At 41.2% G+C, this 23,702-nt stretch overlaps 1 protein-coding gene across 8 annotated transcripts in view; it reads right to left on the reverse strand.

The window, feature by feature from the left end:
* The window catches only part of CMSS1 (cms1 ribosomal small subunit homolog), a 223,668-nt gene that overhangs the window by 29,582 nt on the left and 170,384 nt on the right, over positions 1–23,702 (reverse strand). The window contains exon 1 of one of the 8 annotated variants that reach the window (XM_051781053.1): positions 4,281–4,353. The exons of 6 other annotated variants lie outside the window; for them this stretch is intronic. In XM_051781053.1, the coding sequence (XP_051637013.1) occupies positions 4,281–4,338 (58 nt within the window). In that variant the 5' untranslated portion in view covers positions 4,339–4,353. Of the gene's footprint in view, positions 1–2,587; positions 2,771–4,280; positions 4,354–23,702 lie in introns of those variants that run through there. One more of the 8 variants, XM_051781055.1, reaches the window with a different exon arrangement.

Below are 23,702 nucleotides of genomic sequence, written 5' to 3' on the forward strand. Positions count from 1 at the left end.
GGAAACTGGCAGAGACATTATGGTTCACAATCTCACCTTGTAAATGCTCTGTGGGATCTTTAAACAACTACAAGTGTCTAGGAATTTGGGGTTAATCAAGAGAAAAACCAGTTGACAAATACAAGTTACAGAATACATGATTGTATTGAGGGAGAATCCCACAAGTGTGGCTTGAAAAAGTCTCAACCCCAACAGAGCCATCTGAGGGAGCAAACAGACTGGGCTCTGCAAAAGCCAGACCCAAATTACTCCAGAGAAAATGCTATCAAAGAAAGTTGGGCAGGTAAAGAGAAAAACTGACTATGAAGAAGCAGAAAGACCATCCACCATCATACAGAAAACACAAGTTAAGAGCCCAGGAAAAGCTAGGCACAAACTAGGGCCTGACTCTTTACTACATTTCCTTTTTCGTGGTGAGGACAGGAAAATTATGCAAAAGTCACCCTAAAAAACACCTTGAGTGTATACAGCTGTCAAACAAAACACTTTTTCATCCATCTTAACAACACATACAACCACTCTAGGAGTCTTTCCCCCTTCTTTCAGGATGTTTGCATCACTGGCATTGGTCAAGCACCATTTACAGCCCTATACACACAAACAGCATCGTTCTAGACAAGCCTCTCCAAAGATTAACACTCCCTGCCCAAAGCCAACCAGCGTATTACTTGTATGAGCAAGAAATCACCCCTTTTCCACACATGTCACAGTTCCTGACAAAGTATGACTATTCCTGTGCTTTAGGACCCAGCAAGCACTGCGATTCCTTCTTTTTCTAAGAACTACAGATCTATCATGTATGGAAGCTGCTCCAGCTGTTTGCTGCACAGGGTGAAAAGCTGGTGAAAAAGAGAGTGAAAAGTATACCACTCATGCTGGGAAGAAGTATATATTTCCTCCCTAATCCTCATCTCTTTCATGGTCTGAACGAAGGGATCTGTGGTGATTTCAATATCCCAGCCTTAGAGGGAGGGCAGAAGCAGCAGTGGCACTGTGCAGCTGGAGTTGGTAGGGTTGGTCTGGATCTCATGAGAGCACCACCCTGGAGCACAGACAGCACAGTGCTATCAGTATGTAATAATGTTGGTGACCCATAAATTTAGAATTTCACTACTTATCCAGTGCCAATATATTACTCAATATACATCTATCTGGAGGTGGACTCATTAATTTTTCAAGTTCTCCCTTCAAAATCAAACACTAGCATCCTTCATTTGTTATAATTTTCACTTCTAAGAACATTTATTCTTGTTAATGGGGAAGAAAGAGGTAAACTGGGAGGAAAGAGGAACTTGGATAAATCCATAAAATCACTTAATGGGTGGGCTGTAGCCTAGGTCTGATATGAGCAAGTTTTAGCCAGGAATGTAGCCCAGATGTGATGTCTCCCGTAATACTGCCAAGGATTCATATTTTTTACTATTCTCTATACTGGGAAGCAGCTGTGGCTCACAGCTGTAGTTCTTGCTGTGAGGGTAACACAGAGAGCTGGCTGATCCTGTGGACTTCAAATCTATAGATCACGATAAAATTACACAGTGGAACATGCCAAAAATAGTAGGCTGCAATTAAAAAAGATACATAGCACACTTCACAAAAACTTAACAGCACAAATTATTGTTCACTGATACACATTGCTACTTTACTGACTACTGGTACCATTCCCGCCTTTTTGGCTCATGGATATTTTGCAGACATTTTGCATCTACAGTATGCAGTTATCACAGTCCTGATGTTCTCTCAGTCAGGTTTTCTCAGAATACTGAAAATTGTATGCATGCATACAATGTAGCATGCACTCAGATATATGTTACCACCAAAAAATATATCCCACTGAAGAACAATACTGCAAATAATCTTTCATCCCAACTCTCTTACCCATCTTTACATAGAACATGAGAGTTGACATTTTGAGCTGCTCCAATTTCTGCAGCTTTTTTTATTTAGAAGCCTTCATATGACATAGCAGTATCAGGTCCCCGTTTGACAGAGTATCGGGTTAACTCATATCAAGTTAAACTCTCCTTCAGGTTAAGAACAAAATACCCTGACATGTTGCTACATAGAGTTAGAGTGGTAAATTCCCTGGATTATAAAACATCTGTTGAAAACCAGTTCCCCATCTAAGGCACAAGGGTTATGCTTCTGTGCCTCTTATTCTTTTGCTTCCTCCTCTGCATATACTACACATTGCTGTGCAGTTTGGTCTCTGATACTGCAGATGCCCTTTCACGCTATCCTAGCATCTCACATTTATGCAGTGCTAGAATATGCATTTGTGGATTTAACTCACTTTTACAGAAAGTCTTGCTTATTATAAGAGCAAGTGAAAGGAAGGATAATTGTTACAGTTAGAAGCTTTTAGGGAAATACTGTACACTGATACATTAAGGGTTTTGAGAGGAAGAAAGGTATCAGGCTTGTCATCTATGTCAGTGCTCTCTATTTAAAACTAACAAATTACAATGCAATCTATCATCTGTACAGGCCTTTTGTGAACTGACATGCAGCTCAGTTGCCTAAATGAAGAAATAAAGCACATTATGAGTCAATCAGTTCTAACTACCATGAAAATAAGAGCTCATACCTACATTCATTTGCTGCATGCAGATGGTCGATTGCTTTTCTGTCCTTCTAAGCTGCAGTCCTGTTCCCTCAGATCCTCTCTACTAAGAAAAGGGACATACTCGGAGGTCAGTTTTCCAACAAGGTCATCTGCCTTCAGAGTATGAAGAGAATTGCACAGAAAGTGGGTTGGGCTATATTTAGAGTTTGGTCCAACTCCGTGCCAAGGTCCCCCCCGCTGTCTCTCTCTTGCAGCACCGTCTCAGGTTTATTCTTGCAGATTCTCAGCCCACAGAACACATGAGGAGAGGAAAGTCCCTCTGAGCTACTGCTGGGTTGAGGTTTTTTGCAATTTGCTAAAAACAAGTGGATCAGCAGTTCAGATGAGAACTCCTTAAATCCCTAACTCTTCTAGTATTTATTTTCCTTTATTTAAGTGGATTTTCCCTTTTCAGTTGAATAAGGAGAGGAAACTGCCTGGGATAGAGCAAAAAGACTCTCCTGAGATAAGGTAAGGTTGCTTCATTTTTGTACTGTCATTGTAATTATAGAGCAATTGATGATGACTTGGATCAGATATGCTTTTTCTGCTAGACCAGTTCTGCATGTCAGCATTAAGGGTATTTTTGGATAATTAAATTCTTCATTTCAAAATATCAGTTTTCATTATCTTTGTCTATAGGAAAATGGTAAAATAAAAGGATATCATAGCATGTGCAATAGAATATACATTATCTGATTTTACCTGTTTAAATTAATGTAAAAAGCACACAGTCATGCCAATAGACTGTATCATTCCAAAAATAAGAGAAAATCAAATGTGTGACTATATGCACAATGATTACATATACAGGCATGCATTTAGATGTGCTGAGTGATGTTTTATCCATGTTATTTTGTACAACACGAGCAAGCAGGGCATCAGGTCTGCAATACAGGGTTTGCTGCAAAGAGCACACATATAAGTAAAAAATTATAATTAATAAATAAACACATGCTCAAATCCCTTTATAGTTCTAAAGAAGTTGCTCAGCTCCGCAGTACATGCAGTGTTACAGATCATACTGGTCTCCTTTCCACTGAATGCTATACATTGGTTCAGCACTGCTTCTCCTTTTAAAAATACATATAGCTCAACAGTTTTCCTCAGCACCATTTTAAACTGTTGTGATTCATAAGGGAGAAAAGACCTGGACAGAGCACATCACGGCATACCTGTCTGTAAGAAGATCCTAACACACTTCAGGTCACATGGACATCATGATACTGTGGTGTGGACTCCAACATGAGACTATTATCATGTAAAGACAGTCTGGAGCCATGGATTTAGCACTGGCACACACACACACAGACTTTCTAATGCAACATGACCATAGCAAACACACAGGAACAGTAACCTGAAAAAATTTGGTAGAAAGGTCCACTTGATCCAAAAGTCCAAACATTAATGTGACAGCACCAAAAAGTTCTTCACAACAGAATCACTACATAAAAGTCTTAGCAGAAGCAACTAAAGAAAGGCAGATGGATTCTGGATTAAAAGTAAGCAAAGGGCAAGAGCGGTCACCAAGTCACAGGGAGTTCAGCTAAGCCATGACAACTGGATGAATTCCTGTATTTATTTCAGGTTATCTTTACTTAATGTAGCTATTGGTTAAACAATGCCATGCAACAGGTTGTAAAAGCAAAAGATTACAAGTTGGCAAAAGTCTTACCTGCTAAAGGAACTTCTATTTTGGTTATCTCCAACTCTGTATAAGACCATCTCATCATCCTTTGCTTCTGATTTTGCTTAGTAATTTATGCTTGGAGTCTTAAGTTTGTTTGAAGGATGTCATAAACACCATGCATTTCACACATAATATCTTCCTAGCAGCCCTTAGACTCTTTAACAAATGATAATTATGGCAGCATGCTATTGAGCCAACTTGGGCTGTGTGGCATGTGATAATTCAGATTCGTCCAGAAGGTTCGTATTGCAAGAACTTGAAGATGAGGCTGTTATAGAAGGGTTACTGAAGTACTGTAAATGCATTCATCAAATTCATCAGCAAGTAAAAGGCTTCAGAGCATAAAAGCACCAGTGCAGTTTAAGATTGGCAACAATCTTTTATAAACAGTTGTTACACACTGAAAAGAGGAAAAATATATCTTTATAAATTTTTAAATGTTCAGGTTTTGCCTAAAGTTATTGCTTAATGAATCAATCTACTTTTTGTGACACTTTGTGGTATCTATTCTCCATTTGCATGTGGGAAAATATTATTCCCCTATCAATGTTAAAGACATCAGGGGTGTAAAGTTGGCTTTAAAAAAAGGCAGTACGAATGTGACTGAGCTTATTAACACAGCATTCACAAAGACCCCCTGGCAGATGGACAGGAGCACTGCTGCATCACAGTGGCAGACGGGGACTGGCTTGTTTTGAAGGGAGGGTCATCACACCTTCCCCAGAGGATCTGAGCCTAAAATGTGTCCATCACCCAAACTGGTAGGAGGTTTGTTGACATGGAGATGAGAGAATGACAGCATTGGAAAATGACAGCATCACTTCGATGACAAATACGAGCATGGCGTTGCCAGAAGAAGCTAGAAAGAAGTACATCTGTGTTAAAAGGCCTCATCATACTCTAATGTAAACAAACTTCAATCTGCTTCTAACCTCTTTCTGGTTGGGGCTGATCCTACTTGGTAGGATCCTCCTCTTCCTATTCTCTCCTCTCCGTTATAAAATTCCAGTGCCATGAGCTAGCTTCATCTTGCTAAGGTGTGATATCCAATGGAGATCATAGCAGAAATCACCATGGAAGGGAAAAAATAAAATAAAATATAAAGGAAGAAATTATGGGTTTTTTTCCTAGTGTAAAAAAGACTGACACCCTTCATTTCTATTAGGGGGGTTGATGGGGCTGAAACCCCTTTTCCTCAGTTGTGGCAGAGGGCATGGCCATATATATTGAATGACATGTCCAAGGCTGTGGAGGAGGAGGAAGAGAAGGCTTGGTTGATGATGTGTGCTGCCAGCTGGCCAGGCAAAGCTCCAAGGGGACATTCACAAACTCCTTGCTTTGGCACTGTCCCCCTCAGCTGACAGGTGTAAGCAGGACCACAGCCAGATGGCTAAATCCAAACAGCGCCATGGGGATAAGTCCCATGAGCAGTCAGATCCCTACTACTACTCACTGTATTTATGTTCTGGCTTGGAGTTTTCTTCTGGTGCAACCAAACAACAAACAATGCTGGGATTTTCCTCCCTCCCTGCCAAACTGAACTGACAGAAACAAGCTGGGATTTTGAGGGGAGTCAAAGCATATCTCAGCTCATACTGAACAAGTACCTTTAGCAAGAGGCCCTGTCAGATGCTACAGTATTATTGGTATGTGGCTCTGGTATCAACTAGCAGGACTCAAGACTCACTCCACTCACCACCATCTGGTGCTACAGCCAACATCCAGGCAGGGACACCCAAAAAGGGATTGGAAGACCGTGAGAAGGGTAAAGGTGGCACCTAGAGTGTCAGTCTGTGAGTACTTGGGTACAGTTCTGTGTGTATACCTGCATGAGAGGGGAACACGGTATTCAGTATGAAAAAGGGCTGCTACAACAGCTGAAGGAGCTCTACCTCAACACCTGGACTGAAATTTTCTTTCCAAACCCTTAGCGACTACTGTCATGACTTCTGAATATACTTTCCAGGAAGAACGTAGGATGATATGACAATACGTGCTGTATAGATACTTATAGATGCAGAAAAAGCACAAAGCTATAGTTAAGCAAACAGTTAATGAAATAATTATAGTCATTCTGCTAAGCAGTGGTTTCCTCTGAGACTTACTGGTAACAAGGACAGGGAAGAAAATCAAAGTTCATACTCACAACCAGCCACACAGCCCCAAGCTTTGTCTGACCTGCTTTCACAAATTCATCTCTCAAATATAGGAAGGAAAAAACCCAACAATGTAATTTTTCCATAGGATGCTGTCTGTGCATCAGTGGTAGTGATATCTTGTTGCAGAAAACAGTCTGCTCTGAGGTGAGGAATAGTCTCATTGCCAGCATTTTCTTTCAGCAGGATACACTGCTGGGACTAACAGAAACATCTCCAATGCTGGTTTTCAGATTCTGCATTACAAAATATTAGTTTTGACAGCAGTAGATTGACTCTTGTCTACTCAAAGCACAATGAAGTTTCATGCTCACCTAAGCATAATAAGGTACAGGATAAGGAATCTACCAGAACACCTACTGGCCTGGTACTCTACTGGCCTGCAGTACCACACTGCTTTGCAGTTGAAACTGCCAGCTCCAAACTCATGAAAACTGCAGGCAAACCACTGTTGGCTACATTCCGTGTGCCCTCCTTCTCACCCAGATATCTTTGTGGTCCCATTCAGTACAATTCTATGGGTCTCAGTCCTGCTTTAGTGATTGTGCAGGATTGGCACACAACCCATTCATTTGAGACAAGGTGTGTGGGGCACAGCCCCTGCACAGAAACAGGAACCTGGGGTCTTCTCAGAGCAGAAGAAGGGAAAGCAGAAGGAGCAGCCCCACCTGACATCCGACACTGACCATCAGTGTAACTGAGGACAGCAGATGCAGCTGCTTTCCCTGGTCACATCTGTGTCTCTCACCTGCAGTCATACAATGCACATACATATGTACACAGCTGTGTACAGACAAATTACAAAGTTGCAGCATGGAGAGATCTACTCATTATCCCTTAACACCAAAACATACTATTTTATGCTAAAATGAAGTATCTCCTTTGAAAAATGCACTCATTTTATATGGACTTTCACTAATGAAACGGAGAGCAACTATGATGGCTTTGCCTAAAAATGATGATGTGAATAAAATTAAACAACTGAAAGCAGTTTACCTGGAATGTTATAAAACAGTGTGCAGGGCAATGAAACGGCATGTATACACCCAGTGCAGTGGTCATTACCTATACTTGAAAATATTCCTTCAAAAGTATTTAAAAATGGAGGATGTACAGCTGGTCACCTGCACGGATTGTTCCTCTCATTTTCACAGAGCTGTTCCCAGCTCCAGGCTCAGTGACAGCTCCAGAAATAAGCTGAAAACAGAGTGCTCCAGTGGGGATATGTTTCTTACAGCAGTAATGGAGGTACACAGCATGCTCAGAGGGACCTCTGCTCCCTCAGGAGAGCTCAGCAGGAGCTGGGAGCCTGGGAAAGAACCAGCACAGCAATGGTTGTGCTTTGCTGAAGCAGTTTCTCTACAAAGGGTGTATGTGTGGCTTTCTGCTGCTCGGTGACATCTGCCAAGGAAAGGGATTATATGCAAGGCTAGACTGTATCCGTACATTTCAAATGAGGATGAACAGGGTTAACTTTTAAACTATTTCCAATGAAACTCTCACCTATACAATGCAGCGTTAAGTCATGCAGGAAGAAACACTTAAAACTGGGATTATACAAAACTAACACACATTTCATATCTTACATTTGCCCAAATTCTTTCAATTGCAGCAAATTCATAGTGACCACTACTGATGCAAAAATGCCACAAGAAGTAATCCTACAGCACTGAATTCTTCTGTCTCAGACATCAGAGAGTGAAAGAACATATGCACAGCTGCAATACTGTAAATTACAATTTCACGTAAAATGAATCACAGTCCTGTTAAAAGAAATCCTTGGAGGTGAACTTTTCCACTTTTCACTCATAACCAGCTTTTTAGTATACTAATCTGATCTGGAGGCATTCACTTGAGCAGGTGTCCAATCTCTAGCATGCAAGTAACATTAAAAAAAAAAAAATCACCATTTTCAACGCAGTTGTATTTAGCACAGTACTCACGCAATTTTCTTAACCACTAATAATATTACAGATGAATATAAGAGTGAAGGATAAAAAGAAAGTAAAAGAATCTCCAAATGAATGTCAAATGTTTGAGATGCTCTCCCTAAAGAGACTACTTAAAAAGCACATGCAAAGTATACTGAAGAATAAGGATTTTACATCATCTTCTCAGTACAAGAGAAAAGCAAAGGGTTGAGATGAGGCATCAGGACTCACGTGTTCGAGCACATACTGTTGCTCTGTGGTTTATCTCACACAGCCAAGCCAATGGGCTGCACATTCCCCGCTGAAGGTACCCCCACTGACCAGCACTGACCCACACAGGGGGTGAGATCACTCAGGTTGTGATGGAGTTTCTCGATACGGACAAGTAGACACCAAGAGGTTGAAATTGTATGACCTCTCAACTCTTTTGCAACTTGAGACTCTTGAAGGGGGAAAACCAGAGTCTTTGTTCCCTCGCGCCAGCTTTCATCTGACCTCCAGCTGTCTGAGGTGGACAACATGTAGTCTAATCATAGGTTTATTGAGTCTTCCCAGAGATTGGCTCCTTACATGGGCAAAGGACCTCACAAATCTCTTTCAGAGCACAGATATTCCTCCATTTTAGACTGCCCTATCATAAATGTGCAAGGTAGGTTTCCCATCAAATTTGCTCCTTTGCCACTGAAACAAAAGGAAGAAGGCTAGGCTTCATCAAACAATGCAGGGTATGGAGGGATCACTAGAGAAGGCACAGCTAGACTCCTCCCTACTGTCCTTTTCTGTGACACGTCACTTAAACAGAGCTGCTAATATTAAAGACATTTTTATTAATAAAAGTGCAAAGCTATGATATGTACTAAGCAGTTAATATTATACTTTACCATGGTTGATGATGTACTATATATGAGTTGATATGCTGTGTTTCCTTTGTGTGCATGCCCACTGCACGTGGTCAGAGGAGGGAATCCTAGAGGATTTATTTAGGTGGAAGTCAGGTGCACATATATGCTTTGTTATACTAAAGAGCTTGGGAGTACACATTTCTACATCTGATAGGGACTGCTTAGCCTTTAGCAAATTACTAGCACTTCCTGCATCTCAGTTCATCTTACTGCAAAAAAAAAAAAAAAAAAAAAAAAAAGCAGAGCTATCCCTTAATGGGGTGTTTTGGAGCCTAAATAACATATGTAAAGTGCTATGGGATTCTGGAAGAAACCGCTGTAGTAGAATATAATAGTTGTTTATTATATTCTGACAAGAAAGGACATGAAATTCCTTTCTTGAAACCTTGAAAAAGCATCAGCGTTTTTGAAATTATTTTTGAGAATCCAAACCAGTTGCATTCAGACCATTAAGATGAAGAGCAAACCTGGGGCTTGCTCTGCCAGAGAGTTACAACTCAGTAGGGTCCCTTTTAATTCTGAGTTACAATTCTCCGGGTCCCAGTATTGACAGTCACAGTCAAAGGCTTCTTTGTCATGTCTTTGCTATTCAGCAGCTTCTGGGAGAGTGCCTTGACATGACACAAGCGAACGATAAGGATTAGCCTTATCCAAAGAATTTCACTACCGCATCCAGCTCAAGGACAAACTGATGACAGACTACGTAAAGCCAGGGTCAGAATATATACAGCATGGGAGAGACAGAAGCAGTCCTTTATCTAGTTCCTGAAGTCTGAACCCTGGAGACAGCCTCGTAAGGCAGATGTCCTCTGGTATCCTGTATGAATTCACATGATGTGAATTCTTCATTCGAGACCCTATTGGGAAAAGTGATCTCCTCCTCCCTGATTTACTGCAGAACTGCTGATAAGGAAACCCCGCTGTAGGAGAACACTACCCACAGCACAACAGGGATGAGATAGGCAGCACATCTGCAGAGGAGAGACTGGCATCTTCGCCAAAGTTACGGAAAACAGCAATCGTAAAATATTCCAAGTCTTACAATATGGAAAACAGTATAACACTCAAACCAGAGATACTTTGTCTCTCACTGTTTGTCTTTAGGAGCAGAAAGAATGGCTGTATACAATTTGTGATATTAAACAGAGCCCAGAACAGCAATAAAAAACACCCCAAAACAAACCTAAGTACTGTCATGGTAATTTTATCCTTTTGCTTATTTTTTAAAAAAACTGAACTAATTACTTAGCTCGGCAATGGTCAGGACTAGAAGGCTACACCAGGACTGTAATTAAGGTAAAACCCTGGGGAACAATTTTGATTATAGTGGAGGTTTCAGCTGACTACATTTTAATTAATCAGAGTAGTACAGCACTCTGAATCCCCAGATATCCCATATCAATCTGTAGACTAACATGACTTGTTTCAGAGCATATTTTAACATTGCTCTAATGAATTCTTCAACAATTCTTTTAAGTCTCAGAGGTAATCTAATTTCTTTTCTATTTCTACTATAGAGGCTTTCAACTGACATTTCAACTATATATCACTAAAATCATGTGCCTGTGGAATGCCAAATATAGCCTCAGAAACCAAATACCTCTTCAATAATTGTATTAATTAAAAGCTCAGAGGATTTCCTAATTACGAAAGAAGTCTTCTTCATATCGATAAAGCATTTTAATTTAAAATAGGTCTCTACTGTAATAAAGACAAGCCACAGTAGCATTTGGTTAAAAAGCTCAGTAGTGAACTAGCATAATAATATATCATCCAACATAGGATAAACATATACGTTGTCAATGACATGAGAAAAATGGGACGTTCATGTTTCGACATATGGTGCAGTGTCTACATTTTCTGTACAATCCAGGCTTTAGTGAGTCATGCTTAAGGTCTGACAAAACACGCATAGAAATGTGGCAAATGAAGAATCAGATCCCAAAATAAGCAAGTTTTGAGCTAACAGATCATAGGACCCAGCAGAGACGATATAATTTATATCTTTAAATTCACAAAGCACATAAATTTTCCTAAGCATTTTTCTTCCTAAGCATTTTTCTCCGCATCATGAATTCACCAGTGTTTTGCTACTGTTTGGAAGTGAAACTGTTAAACTGCCCAGGACTCTTCCTGCTTCTAATGAGATGCTGCAGTCCCCAAAATCAGATAAATGTGACCTGCAGAGGTGGCTGTACACTGTCCCTGTCCAGCAGCAGTAGTAGGTACCAAATCTTCCTCCAAGGGGGATGTAAAAGCCAGAAAAAGATCCAGATAGTGTGAAAAAAACAGAAAAAAAAAGACCAGGAAAAAACCCCTGAAGACCTGAAAGGGCTAAACCCAAAAAAAGGGCAATGTACACCACTAAAGTTAGCATCAGTGCTGGCAGGGAAGAGGATGAAAACAGCAGATGTGGAGCTCTAGTTCTGAACCAGTACACTTCTCCTTGTTGTTATATTGAAAATGCTTTTTTCACAAAATGCTGTTCTCCACAAAACCCAACCCTCTCCCCTTCTCAACAGTGTGAGCTGATGCACCACCTGTTCAGTGTCTGGACAGTCAAGGTTCCTTGGTCCCTGTTAGAGGCATTGTCACACAGTTGTAGAAACACCCTTGGACCCAGCAGCACCTACCCCTACTAAGGTGTACCAGCTCATTGCTACACCACTGGGTCAAATGCAGCCCAACTCTACCAGCTGTCCACTGTTGGCACCCAAACCTTTTGAGAAGACAGGCACTGAAAAGACTGTGGGCAAGAAAGATAAGTAAATTCACATGATCCCTTACCCCACTGTATCCATAAAGCTGCCAAAACCCAGCCAAATTAAAATATAATATGAATTAGATTAGTTTTCCAGGATGAAACTGTTCTGTGTAGCATATCTCACTTCTGTGTAGAAGCAACAAAGAAAACGTGATTTAAGAGAATGAAAATGGATTTCCTTTGGCAATAGGAAATGTACAGACCTATGCTCACACCTCTGGTAAGGCATCTAGTTCAGCAATCACTATTTTTTGTTAGCTTCTGCTAACCTAACAGTACCACAGATATTGTATTTTACAATTGTCTTTACCACAACTATTATAGAAATAATTTTTACAGTAAATAATCACAGAATTGCGTATAGGCAATAGCATTCTCTGGAGCATGTAAAATTATTCCAGGCTGCAAACCGATCATTCGTGCCCAGCAGTAACTGTTTGTGAAACCAGTGCTTGGAGAGTTTGGACTGAAAACCTCAAAAAGGAAAAAGCATCAAATTATTACCACAGAGCAGGGCACAAAACCTGACTTTTTGGAGAGGCAGTCTCTGCACAGATTTGCGAGCCTCAATAATTTTTAATTCTCCCCCCCCCCCCCGACACACACACACTGGGTGACCAAGCAAGTATTTAGTTCAGGTTTCAAAGAGCTTGTAACACCCACTGGGTACACAGAAACTTATACAGTGTTCAAGCCAGAAGGAAAGGAACAGCTGCTACTGCTCTCCCTGCCTCACGGTAAGCACCAGGAGCGGGAACCCCGCACCAGGAGTGTGTGAAAGTACCAGCACTCACACGCTGCAGCCTCCAGTGACCTAGAATTCCCCTCCTAATTTTCCATTCTTCGCTCATGCCTTATCTTTTAATTGCATCCAAGGATGTGGAAAGGTAAATAACATGGTGCACTTTACCTGGGGCTGACCCTAAAAGCTGCTTCAGAACTGCAAGCTTGGGCAGATCTTAGCCAGGACCTCTGAAGGGAGCTCAACAGAGCTTGAACCTACAAAGCCTTATCACTCCATGGCTCTGAACAATACTCTGGTTGCTAACTGAGCTCCCTAGCAATATCAAGAGGAACTAATGTCCCAAGTTTTTTCTACATGGAAGTAATTAAGAATGTGGATATAAATTAAAGGAAGGTGGGAACCTAAAGCATGCCATCCTCAGACCTAGGTGATCTTGACAGAAGTCAGGTTTTTACAGGTTCCCTTAAGCTTAGAGTCCCAGGACACAGACCTTGGCAGGAGGTTTGCCCTAAAAAACCCCACCACGTTGCAGGTAAACCCATGACTGTTAAAAGTCACCCGCCACCCACACCCTCAAGTCACTGAATGCAGGAAGGAAGACAACATTATTTCTGAAAATGGGGAGGGAGAGTTTCTTCTAGGCAGAGAATTGTTCTGTCTTCATTCTTGTACCAGTAGGAGTACCAGTGTATCAGTATGGTACCAGTACAGGGCACCAATGATTTATGAACATGTATTATAGTAACAAAGATGCTCATGACTGCAAGTTGTATCTATCATGAGAACTCCAGAGGAAAGTGACAAAAAATGCTGCTTTACTGCAAGAATTGGTTTTACTGGGTTTAGTTTGTTTTCTTCTAAAAGTAGTGAATCTGTACTTCTCCTCCTTAAATTGTTCATGCACTGATTGGGAGTGGAGGCTGTGCAGTTTAAACAACCAAATCACAAGCATGCCTACCAAGTAAACCTTGCGTGGACAGGGAGGGAAACCTCATGCACAAGAGTCTTCAAGCTGCCTACACCTGGAGCAGTTTCCTCCTGCACGGTTCTTGGGAAAATCCATTCAGCCATTTAATGGTTTTTAAGAGCAAGTAAAATAGAGACAGAAATACAGGGCACTGGGAGGGAACACAGACAAAGCAAGGCATTTTTGGATAGGCTTAGACAGTTTCTGGCACTTTTTAACACCAGTTAAGACTGGTAGAAATTTTGTGGAGAAGAATCATTTTTGTCTCCACGGTTCAAGGAAGATGAAGATCGTGGCTTCATTCATTGCACAGATCAGCCTCACTAGACAGCAATAAACAAGGTGTAAAAGAGGTAGGTCAGGCGTCCAACCTGTGTACAACCCAGAAAGCTTTTAAGAGATCAAACAATCCTCTTCTTAACTCCTAAACTGAAAATGGGAAGCATAAGTGACTGCAGAAGACTTTAATCCAAACTGCCACTGTTCTGGTTTGTCGGTCAAGGCTAGTGTTAGCATGTACTTCAAGAAGGTCACAGTACCCTTGTACTCTGCTATACAAGGGTAAAACAAAGTTCCTGCTGATGTATTCCTGTGTTCAATTATGGGGCATTTCTCAAAGAGAATTTTGACTTGGACAAAGACTTGAAAGAGAGCTGGGACTTGGACATGACCACAAGTCCATAGATCTGCCTGCTGCATTCAACACAATCAACTACAAGGTGTGAGGGACTTGCCTTCAGAACCAAACAGGAGTCAATCTCAATCTGTCTCAGATGGTTCATCTCGTTCCTCTCAGGAGGCCCAAAGCAGGCAGCTGCTCCTCCTCACTAGGAGTATCCCAACAGATTAGTCTCCATTCCCCGTGAAGCTATACATTATTAATCTTATCTGAAGCAGACAGTGCTGACGCCCAGCTTCCTCAGTGTCTGGAAGAACACCAGCTGTCTTCAGCTCAGCACAAGTAAACAGAGAGAATGTGTGCATGCATCAACAAGAAATATTTCTTGAAACTTTACAGGATTCAGAATCCTTCTCCTCTTCTTTCCCCCATGCACTATCAAAGCAGCTGCCTGGGATTCATACCCCTCTCCATTGGTCTGCATGCCCAGGTGCAATGGACTCTTTTCTTTATTTTCTGCTTACAAGACAACTGTGCCACTTCCTCTCGCACAAGGACCTGGCCCCAACAGCCCATCCTTATGGAGTTTTTTTGAGATGGGTTACACAAGGACTGTCTTTACCAGACCAACAGAAGGAAATGCCCAGATTATGTGGCCAATTGAGGATAGGGCAGCACACCTCCCAGCACACAGGAGTGGACACTAAAGAAAATTACTGTACTCAGCAATTCCTTAAAATGTACCTCTTAGAGGTCATTCATGATCTTGGTTTAAAGGTTCAGCAATTTCTGTGCTCCTTTTTTGTCATTAGCTATAGAGCATTACAGCCAAGAGATGCCACATAGTTGCTAGTGCTGCAAATAAAAAAGTTAATTTCTACTGAAACATAACCAAATTGAGGAAGAAATTTTTATGTTGAATTTAAAAACTAGTTCATAAGAGGCAGTGGGTAAAACTCATATTCACCACCCCTTCTCGGAAGTGATCAAAATAACTGGATGGCAAATTACACAAAAAACATAAAGAAATGGATTTTTACTGACTTACGGAGCTTTCAAAGCCTCCAACAGTCTCAGAGACATTTTAACGGGTGTGTAGATGTGGCATAGACTGGTCACAAATACATGGCTCAACAGGTAACTTCACTCCTTAAAAACCAAAGAAGACAAGGTACTGTAGCTAATTTTGAACCAAGAACTTGTTTCTTTGACCAGTTTTGGATTTCAGGATGCAGTCCAGCAGTGAGTTGGTTTATGAACAGTCACATTAACATACACATATCTTGCATACCCTTTCTTCTCAAGGAATTCAGGGGTCTCTACTGTGTCAAAATTACATATAAGGAAGCACTATTTTTTTAAAAAAAGTATTTTACTCTGGGGTAAAATGATTACCACACAGCTTTTGATACCCTAAATCAGGAACCGAGACTTTGCTCGCAAGTGGGAAACTGTTCTACAGTTTGAAATGTTACAGCCAAGCGATGAAAGATCATTCAAGCAACCTTAAATGGCTCACACACAGTTATTTTTACTGTAGAAATGGACACACCATGTTTGGGTCTAGTAAAAGCACATTATTTTTTATTATGGAAAAGACACTAATTCAACTCACTATTTCCCACAGGTTTACAGCACTAATAAATCCAGATTTGTGTCATTAATCTCTAGCAGTAATAACTGACTACCAGTAAGAGTGCAGTAAGTGGTGATTAAAGCAACAGAAATGCTCCATAATACAGATGTTACTGCCTTTGTGTGTGGAGGCACCGTGTGGTGAGTGAGTATTAACTTCAAAGACCAGGCTCATTTTACGCAGTTGGGCTCTCTGACGAAAGCTGAATTTGGATCATGTTAGTGCAATAACACGTTCCCAAGTTTTATTCTATTTTTTAAATTGGTAATTATAATGAAACACTATGGCTGAATAGTATCACCCTCACCCACTTAACACTGTCAAAACAAGATATCATTGTTACTTTTTCTAAAGCTTGTTTTTGGCAAAGCAAGTCACCTGTACTCCCAGGTACTGTTTAGAAAGCAAGATTAGTAGATTAAGCCATTCACCTCCTCAAATATTGCACTTTCTACATTGCCATATTTACCACATAACTTCAGGCAGGCAAATAAAAATCTGTCATAAATCTGTGATTGCCTCTGAGCTGCTTGACAGGGCTCTTTATTCCTCTTGGAGCAGACTGATTAGGTTTTGTAGCACAAACCCCAGTATGAAGAACTTGAAAAAATAACAATTTCCAAGTAGAAGGCTGAAACATATTACATATCCATACTCAAATTCCACAAGGCGAATTTACTCCTATATTTACCTGGCAAGTACGTATGAAGGGGTTTTGACTGTTTATCATCGTAGCAAAGGAACACCAGATAAGCATTTATAACTTGTCAAATTAGCTATAGCCTATAGGATTCTCCACACTCATATCTGGGTTTGACCCTTATCTTCTATGTATTTCTATTTAGATATTTTCACTAAACCTTCCTCACAAGGCAATGACAATTAGTTCCCACTACCTGATTTCCAATTAACCAGTGGTCTTCAGAGTCTAATGTCTCAAATAATGTAGGGATTTGGAGCCAAGTCCTGCCTGTTTATACAGGACAAAGCAATTTAAATACACAGTAATAAGAGAGTTTGATTTTAATCACATTAGACACAGTATTTGTCCAAGCAAAAACACAAGGGGAATACACTAAAAACCAAAACAAAATTAACCCCCCAAAATTTGGCTGTTGAAAGAAAATCATGGCTGCATCTCCCATGTTAGAAATGTTGATAAATGAGTTCTGAGTTGCTGCCAAGGTTACAGACATTCTGAATATGTATTGGCTGTTCGGATACCAGTCACAAGATTTAAAGAATAAAACAGCATCTAGTTTTGTACAGATCTGATACTTCACATAAAATTATACAAGATGTTTCCTTTTTTTCTTGTTTTGTTTTATTAAAACCAACCACCATTCTGCATGTGTTCAGAAGAATACACATTTATCAGGAGTCTTTTAATCAATCATAGCAATTTATAAACCCATTTAAAAAATAAATATTTAGAGGTCATGTAAGCAATGAACTCAAAGAATGGCTGAGATCCAAGCATTGTGTAGACTGAATGATGTGATTCTCCAGACATTCTTCTGCCCATGTGGAGCCATCAAAGAATTCTGGTGTTTTTTTTAAACATCAAGACAAAAATTAAGGAAGGAAACAGAAAGCCATATGAGGATTGAGAACTATGAAATGAGACAAGGGTAATGCAAGAGGGGTCATATCCCACCACTCAAACATGGGCCAGCAGAAGGGAAGGAATGAGATACGAAGAAAAGTCAGAGCAGCAATGGTGGCCAGGTCTTTTCTTGAAGAGAGCTTAAGAGTAAAATTAAAACAAAAACCAATCCTAACACTTCTCTTCAGATATCAGCTACTCTCTGCACTCTCCTCTCCTCACTCATTTGAACAGGACTTTTACCAGACAACCATTTTCAATTGCCCACTTGGACCCTGAGATGCTTGAGGAAAGTGCTGAGGACTCAATTGTCATGTCAGCATTAAATGTGATTGGCAAAATACTCTGGACCACTAATATCTTTCCTTGATCGAAGAACTTCCTGGAGGTGATCAAGGAAAAGGGAAAGAAGAAATAACACCTCACTCTTGAGAAATTATCTGCCATTTCAGACCACAGGACAACCCTAGAAAAGTGCTGCCTCTGCTTCAGTTCAACAAGAATACAAGACACTGAGGTACCCTCTTCTGATTTTGACAGCCATGCAAAAGATTATTCTCCTGCCTTGCCACAAACCATGCCAGGTCTCTGTAGCAATTTGCAGCAATATACTTCATTGGGCTACTCTGCTAAATTATTTGCAGACGCTTCTGTAGTAAAAATCTTTTCTTAGTTGTGTGCTTCAGAAAAAATGAACTGGAAAACTCTGCTTCATCGGTTCCATATCAGCCACAAAAACCCATGAAGTCAAGCTCGAAGGCCCCTGGAGAATTCCGGAGCACCACTGTCACATCCCGATTTTACAGTTTCCTCCGCTCAGCTGAAAGGATGTTTAAAACCAACATTTCTGGGGACAAAGAAAATCTCATTTCATTCTTCTCTCATTATTGAAGTGTGGCTGAAACCTTCTATTCTCAGAACAGCCACAAATAAATAAATGCTGGTACATGCAGGCAAATTTTAGCCTGAGAAGTGGAATTTCTCACAAGAACTTCTGAGCAGCTGAAGATATGGGAAGGGACACTATAACTTGCTCTCAGCTAGTGCAGTTGCTAACATGATTATATGGTCTCCCTTTAAGGTTCATTTGCACAAATGGAGGCAAATCTACCAGTAAATAACAGAGTAATTTATCACCATGTCCATAAACCTCTCATCCTGTAACTGCCATACACCTGAATATCATCAGGAAAGCAGATCCCATACTCAAGGTGAATGCCATTTAAGACCTTCCTGTAAACTCAAGCTCTGTTTCAGACCCTGAGATGCTGCTTCTTAGCACCATGACAGCAGCCATTGTGCTGACAGTCCAGCTGTTCCTTAGAAACAACACTACCCTTCCATGCCTGACTCTTCTGCTTTCTCAGGTTTACTTCTGTATCTGAAAAGCTTGTTTGGTGCTTCCACTCATCTACACCATGCATTAAAACCCTACATATTAAACCCTTAGTTCTTTATTTTGAGTTTAAGGCCGAGACTGAGAATCTAATAAAACCCAGGATGCTCAAGCTACAGCCTAAAACTACAAATTACAGTCCTTTTGCCAGCACCTTCCGTATCTATACTGCAAAAGTACTCTAAAGCTTATCAGAAAAAACCCTCAACTTCCATACAAGCAGAGTGAGATTTCAGAGGACAGTCACTGTCTTTAATGCAAACAGATATGCCAGAACACAGAAGGGTAAGTTGATTTTTCTCAAATCACACACCAAGTTAACAGCATTGCCAGGAACAAAATGCAAATCTCACTGATGTGGTAAAACATCTATAAGCCCACGTGTGGCTTTTCTGCTTATTTATTGTATGTCTCTCTAAATCTACTTATTTTTCACATGGTGAATACGTAAAACTGAACTATGCTTTTCCCACAGTTGTGAAGTGCTACACATAACTGCTCCTTATTTTCACTGAATGAATTACCACCAGAGTGGGAAACATTCCTTTGAGGAACCTTCGTTCATTTAAAATCCTATGCCTTTATGCTTGTAGTTACCATGTGCCAGTTACTAGAAATATTACCATACTTATTTCTGAAAATGCTTTGTGGTTAAATAGGGCAAATCCATCCTGCCCCTTACTACTCATACGGTTGCTTCTCCAAGTGCCCACTGTGCCGAACTCCACAAGGGTAAGTTCAAGTTACAAGCTACGCTCACAAAAGGAAAAGAAAGCCATCAAGCATCCCCTGTAGTGTTAGTGGCACATAGGCAGGGAAGCTCAAAAAGGCAGGGAAAGAGAAGCTGCCGTACTCCTCCTATTCCCTGCTTTGCATGTGCAAGATCCCTGCTTCACAGGACACCATTAGTGACTCCTTGTCCCACACAGAGCCCACAGTGTGGTTCTCACTGCACATCCCCTTTGCTCTGCCTCTTAGGGAAACAGGATTTATATATGGCAACCACAATATCTGTGTGTATGTCTATGTCTGTGTGTTGATCCCAGAGTTTTTGTCTCGGCCCGCAGCTATTGAGCCAAGGTTTGACAAAAGGCTAGAGAAAGCAAATTCCTGCAAGTTCTTACAAGTTTTGTGCAAACAGGTACGAAGGAGATTCTATAATTATCTTTGTGAAAGGCGAGGCTGGCATGTGCGATCCCAAAGACAACGGAGAATCCCAGCAAATTCCTCAGCCAGGGGAAAAGTTTCCACTGAGACTCACAGTCAACCAATGGACACAAATTTATAGGAAAGTAGGCATGTTCAACCCCAGTACTCAGAAAACTACTCATTTGGCCAGTCAGGCACTGCAAAACATAGTCATTTGAATGATTTATTCCATTCTTTGTTTTAAGAAATCTTTCCCAGCATTGGAACAGGAGGGAGCAAACTGGTGGGTGACACACATTTGCTAGCACAGCAAGGATCTTTATAAAAGCAGATTTTGTATTTTCCATATTAAGCAAAAAATAGCCAGTGAGAGGGTATGGCAAGGGATCCTGTTTGTTTCTAAGCTTGTCTTTTCAGACACTTTGCCTGCATGTACATTCAAATACAGAACAGCATCCATTCTGAAATAAGCTCCATGGTAGAGCCAACATATCTGTTCTGGGGTAACTAAGTTTACTTTCTCGAGGTCTGTCAGAGCACAGATATTTATTATGAATATTTTGATCACACCTCCCCAGCCAGCACTGGTCATGGCTGCTTAGATAAGAGGGGAAAGGGGAAGACTGACCCCCATTACCAACCCTATTCAAGTCCTGCCCTTTATTTGTCTGTGCCCAGTTCAGCCCCAACAAACCAACCTGGTAATGGCCCATTACTCATGCTGTTTACCACTAACCCTGCTCATGATGATCCAAGGCAGTCACAGAGCAAAGACAAGCCACTCACCTGGGAGATCTGCAGGCAATTGTGGGAAGCCAACAATGACCTTTCAGCCAGCAAAAACTACAGCAGGAAGACAGTGCTCCAACAAACCTTATCATGCGACATAAAACTTCCCCACTGGCATAATAATGCAAGGGGAAACTATTTCCCACTGCAGTTTACTATATGAGGATGTAGCCTCAGTACAAAAGGACACACGAATTTCTAGGCTCAAACAGTTGTGACAGACCACAGCATGCACACTCTTAACGAGTTCAGACCTGGCCAGGCACATATCACATAGCCCACCACAACAGCAGTACTCCTGCAAAAACCAGCTACTTAACAATAGAGGTAGCACGATAGAGGACAGGAGCCTCAGACACACGGCTGCAATGCCCAGAGAGTCTCACCAGTTAGTAAGAACTGAGCTTTGACACACTTTCCCTTGAACCTTCATCCTCCCAGAAACTAAACAGACACTATGGCAGGAGAGCTGTGGACTCCCTACGACTCTGTTCACATACCCCAACTGCATAAAATCTTACTATTTAATACCACCACCCTCTCTCCACCTTACAGATAGCTTCCTTTCTTCCCTGCATGAAACTTTGAATGTTATTTTTCACAGGCAGAAATTACCAACACAGATAGAATTCTTACATTCTTTAAAAAAATATATATTTTAAAAAAACTTTCTGTTTGCACCAAATATATCTCTATCTATTCCAAACCTCCATGACTCAGTCTCTATCCATAAATACTTTAATGGGATTTATTCAATTTATTTTCTAGTTTCCCAGGTGATGACACGACAGACCTTCAACCTGGTCTTGCGCAATCAGCAGAGGAGAGGTCAGTGAATTGGCAATAACAAAGTATTTGAGAGCCAGCAACAGGGAGGGGGAGTTTAGGTATCTAACAATAATGCACTAGCACAGTTGCATCCTTCCCTCCACAAAGACTCCAGCAGAAGAAAAAGCTTTAGGAGCAGATCCTTCACACTGTCATCTCCTGCCCTGTTTTGATCTGGTACTTAAGCACAGTCTGATTTGCTTGCCTTCACCTGCAGCTGGGGACCTGCAACAGGGACAAAGATCTGGCGCCTGAAATCTAGAGAAGGGTCCAAAATACAGCAGTTTGTACACATTTGTGAAACTTGTAACAGACAATCAGGCAAGGACCTCAGTTTAGTCTTCCTGCCCTGGTTTTCTGTTGCTTTCACGCTCCCCAAGTCGATAGCGACTTCTCATTGTAGGAATTTGGGATGAACATGGTTTCTTGCCATGCTAGATTTCAAGCATGTCTGCCACCACCAAAACAGGTTCAGTGTGCCTCTTCTGTGGGAAGCAATGGGAAACCATTCCAGCAAAGCTGCTCTACCAGGGCTGGGTCACAATAGTAGCAGTGAACATAGGCTACAGGGAACTCCTGAGCAAGTCAGATCCCTGATATGAGAAAAAGTGGGCCAGAAAGACACTCATGTGAGGCAAGAGGATGGAAGAACACTTCTCCTTAGTGATACTGAGAACTAGAAAAGGCTGAAGTTTGGTATAGAGAAACACACAGGCTGAAACATCATTTTAAAAAAAACCCAATTCCCTAAAAGCCCTCCTCCCTCCATGGACTCCTGCACAGGAATATAAGACTCCTGAGTTGGAAGCTCAACAAAAACCACTTCAACTTCTCTCATCACAGAAGAGCCTTATTTGCTCACCAGAACATGGGAATCAAAAAAGCAGCAAAATATTTTTAAAACATCAGTTTAAATTCAGACCAGTTCTCCCTCCTCAGTAAGGTTTCAGTGTAGCTGCTCCTGTTAGCGAGGGACTGGAAGTGGTGATATTTCAGGCCTATTCTTCAGCAGTGCTTTAAAATCCCTGGCTCTGAATGGAGCCTGCCAATCAGCCACCTTGCTCTGTTTGCACACAAACCCAAGTGGAGTAACCTGAGGAGACATTAGCAACTCAACACTCACCACAGCTTCACATCGTGGTCTGACCAAGTGGCACAAGCTCTTAACCACAGCATGCTGTGCATGCTAATCCCTCCTTGATAGCTCATGTCAGCTCCCACTGTGAATCACTACAGACAGTAATGGATTTTGGCTTGACAAGTGGACTCAATTGCACGTTTTGGAGTGAGAAAGATTATCATTCCTACCTAAATTACGTGATGATCCTGACTGCAGTCGATCAACAATCTCCAAATGGTGCCTTACCAGAGCTAATGCGAAGCCAGGGGTATCGCAGCTGAGACTGCCTGAACAGCTCAGCCATTCCCTTCAGGGGAAAACACCAAAGGAGCTGATGTCATTTACACGTTACCTGACTGTGTGGAACAAACTTGTTGGCAGCCAACCAGAACACAACAGTGACACTTTAAAAGAAGTGTTCAGGACATGCTTTTCATTACCACAGTCAATCCAAACACAGCATCGCTGCCTCCACCTTATCCCACTGCGAAAGACATTAAAAAGCTAAAGCAATAGCAATGTGTGGCTGATGAAGACATTCCACTGGGAACTGGACTATGCTGAACACCGAGCAGGAACATCAAGTTACACATTTTCTGTATCCCAAGGTGTTTTTTCATGGTACATTAGACTTTCTGATTTTATTTTTTTTGTATATTTAATAATTGTGCTTAAGCTCCCTGAGGCTCAAGTATGCTGGTTTTGCCTGGGGCAGGGTTAATTTTCTTCATAACAGTTAGTATGGACGTGTGTTTTGGATTTGTGCTGGGAACAGGTGACAACACAGGGATATTTTCCT

Source organism: Manacus candei, unplaced genomic scaffold (genome assembly GCF_025592945.1).
Source record: "Manacus candei isolate 608988 ecotype Guabito, Panama unplaced genomic scaffold, ASM2559294v1 h1tg000014l, whole genome shotgun sequence".
In the NCBI taxonomy this organism is placed as follows: Eukaryota; Metazoa; Chordata; class Aves; order Passeriformes; family Pipridae; genus Manacus; species Manacus candei.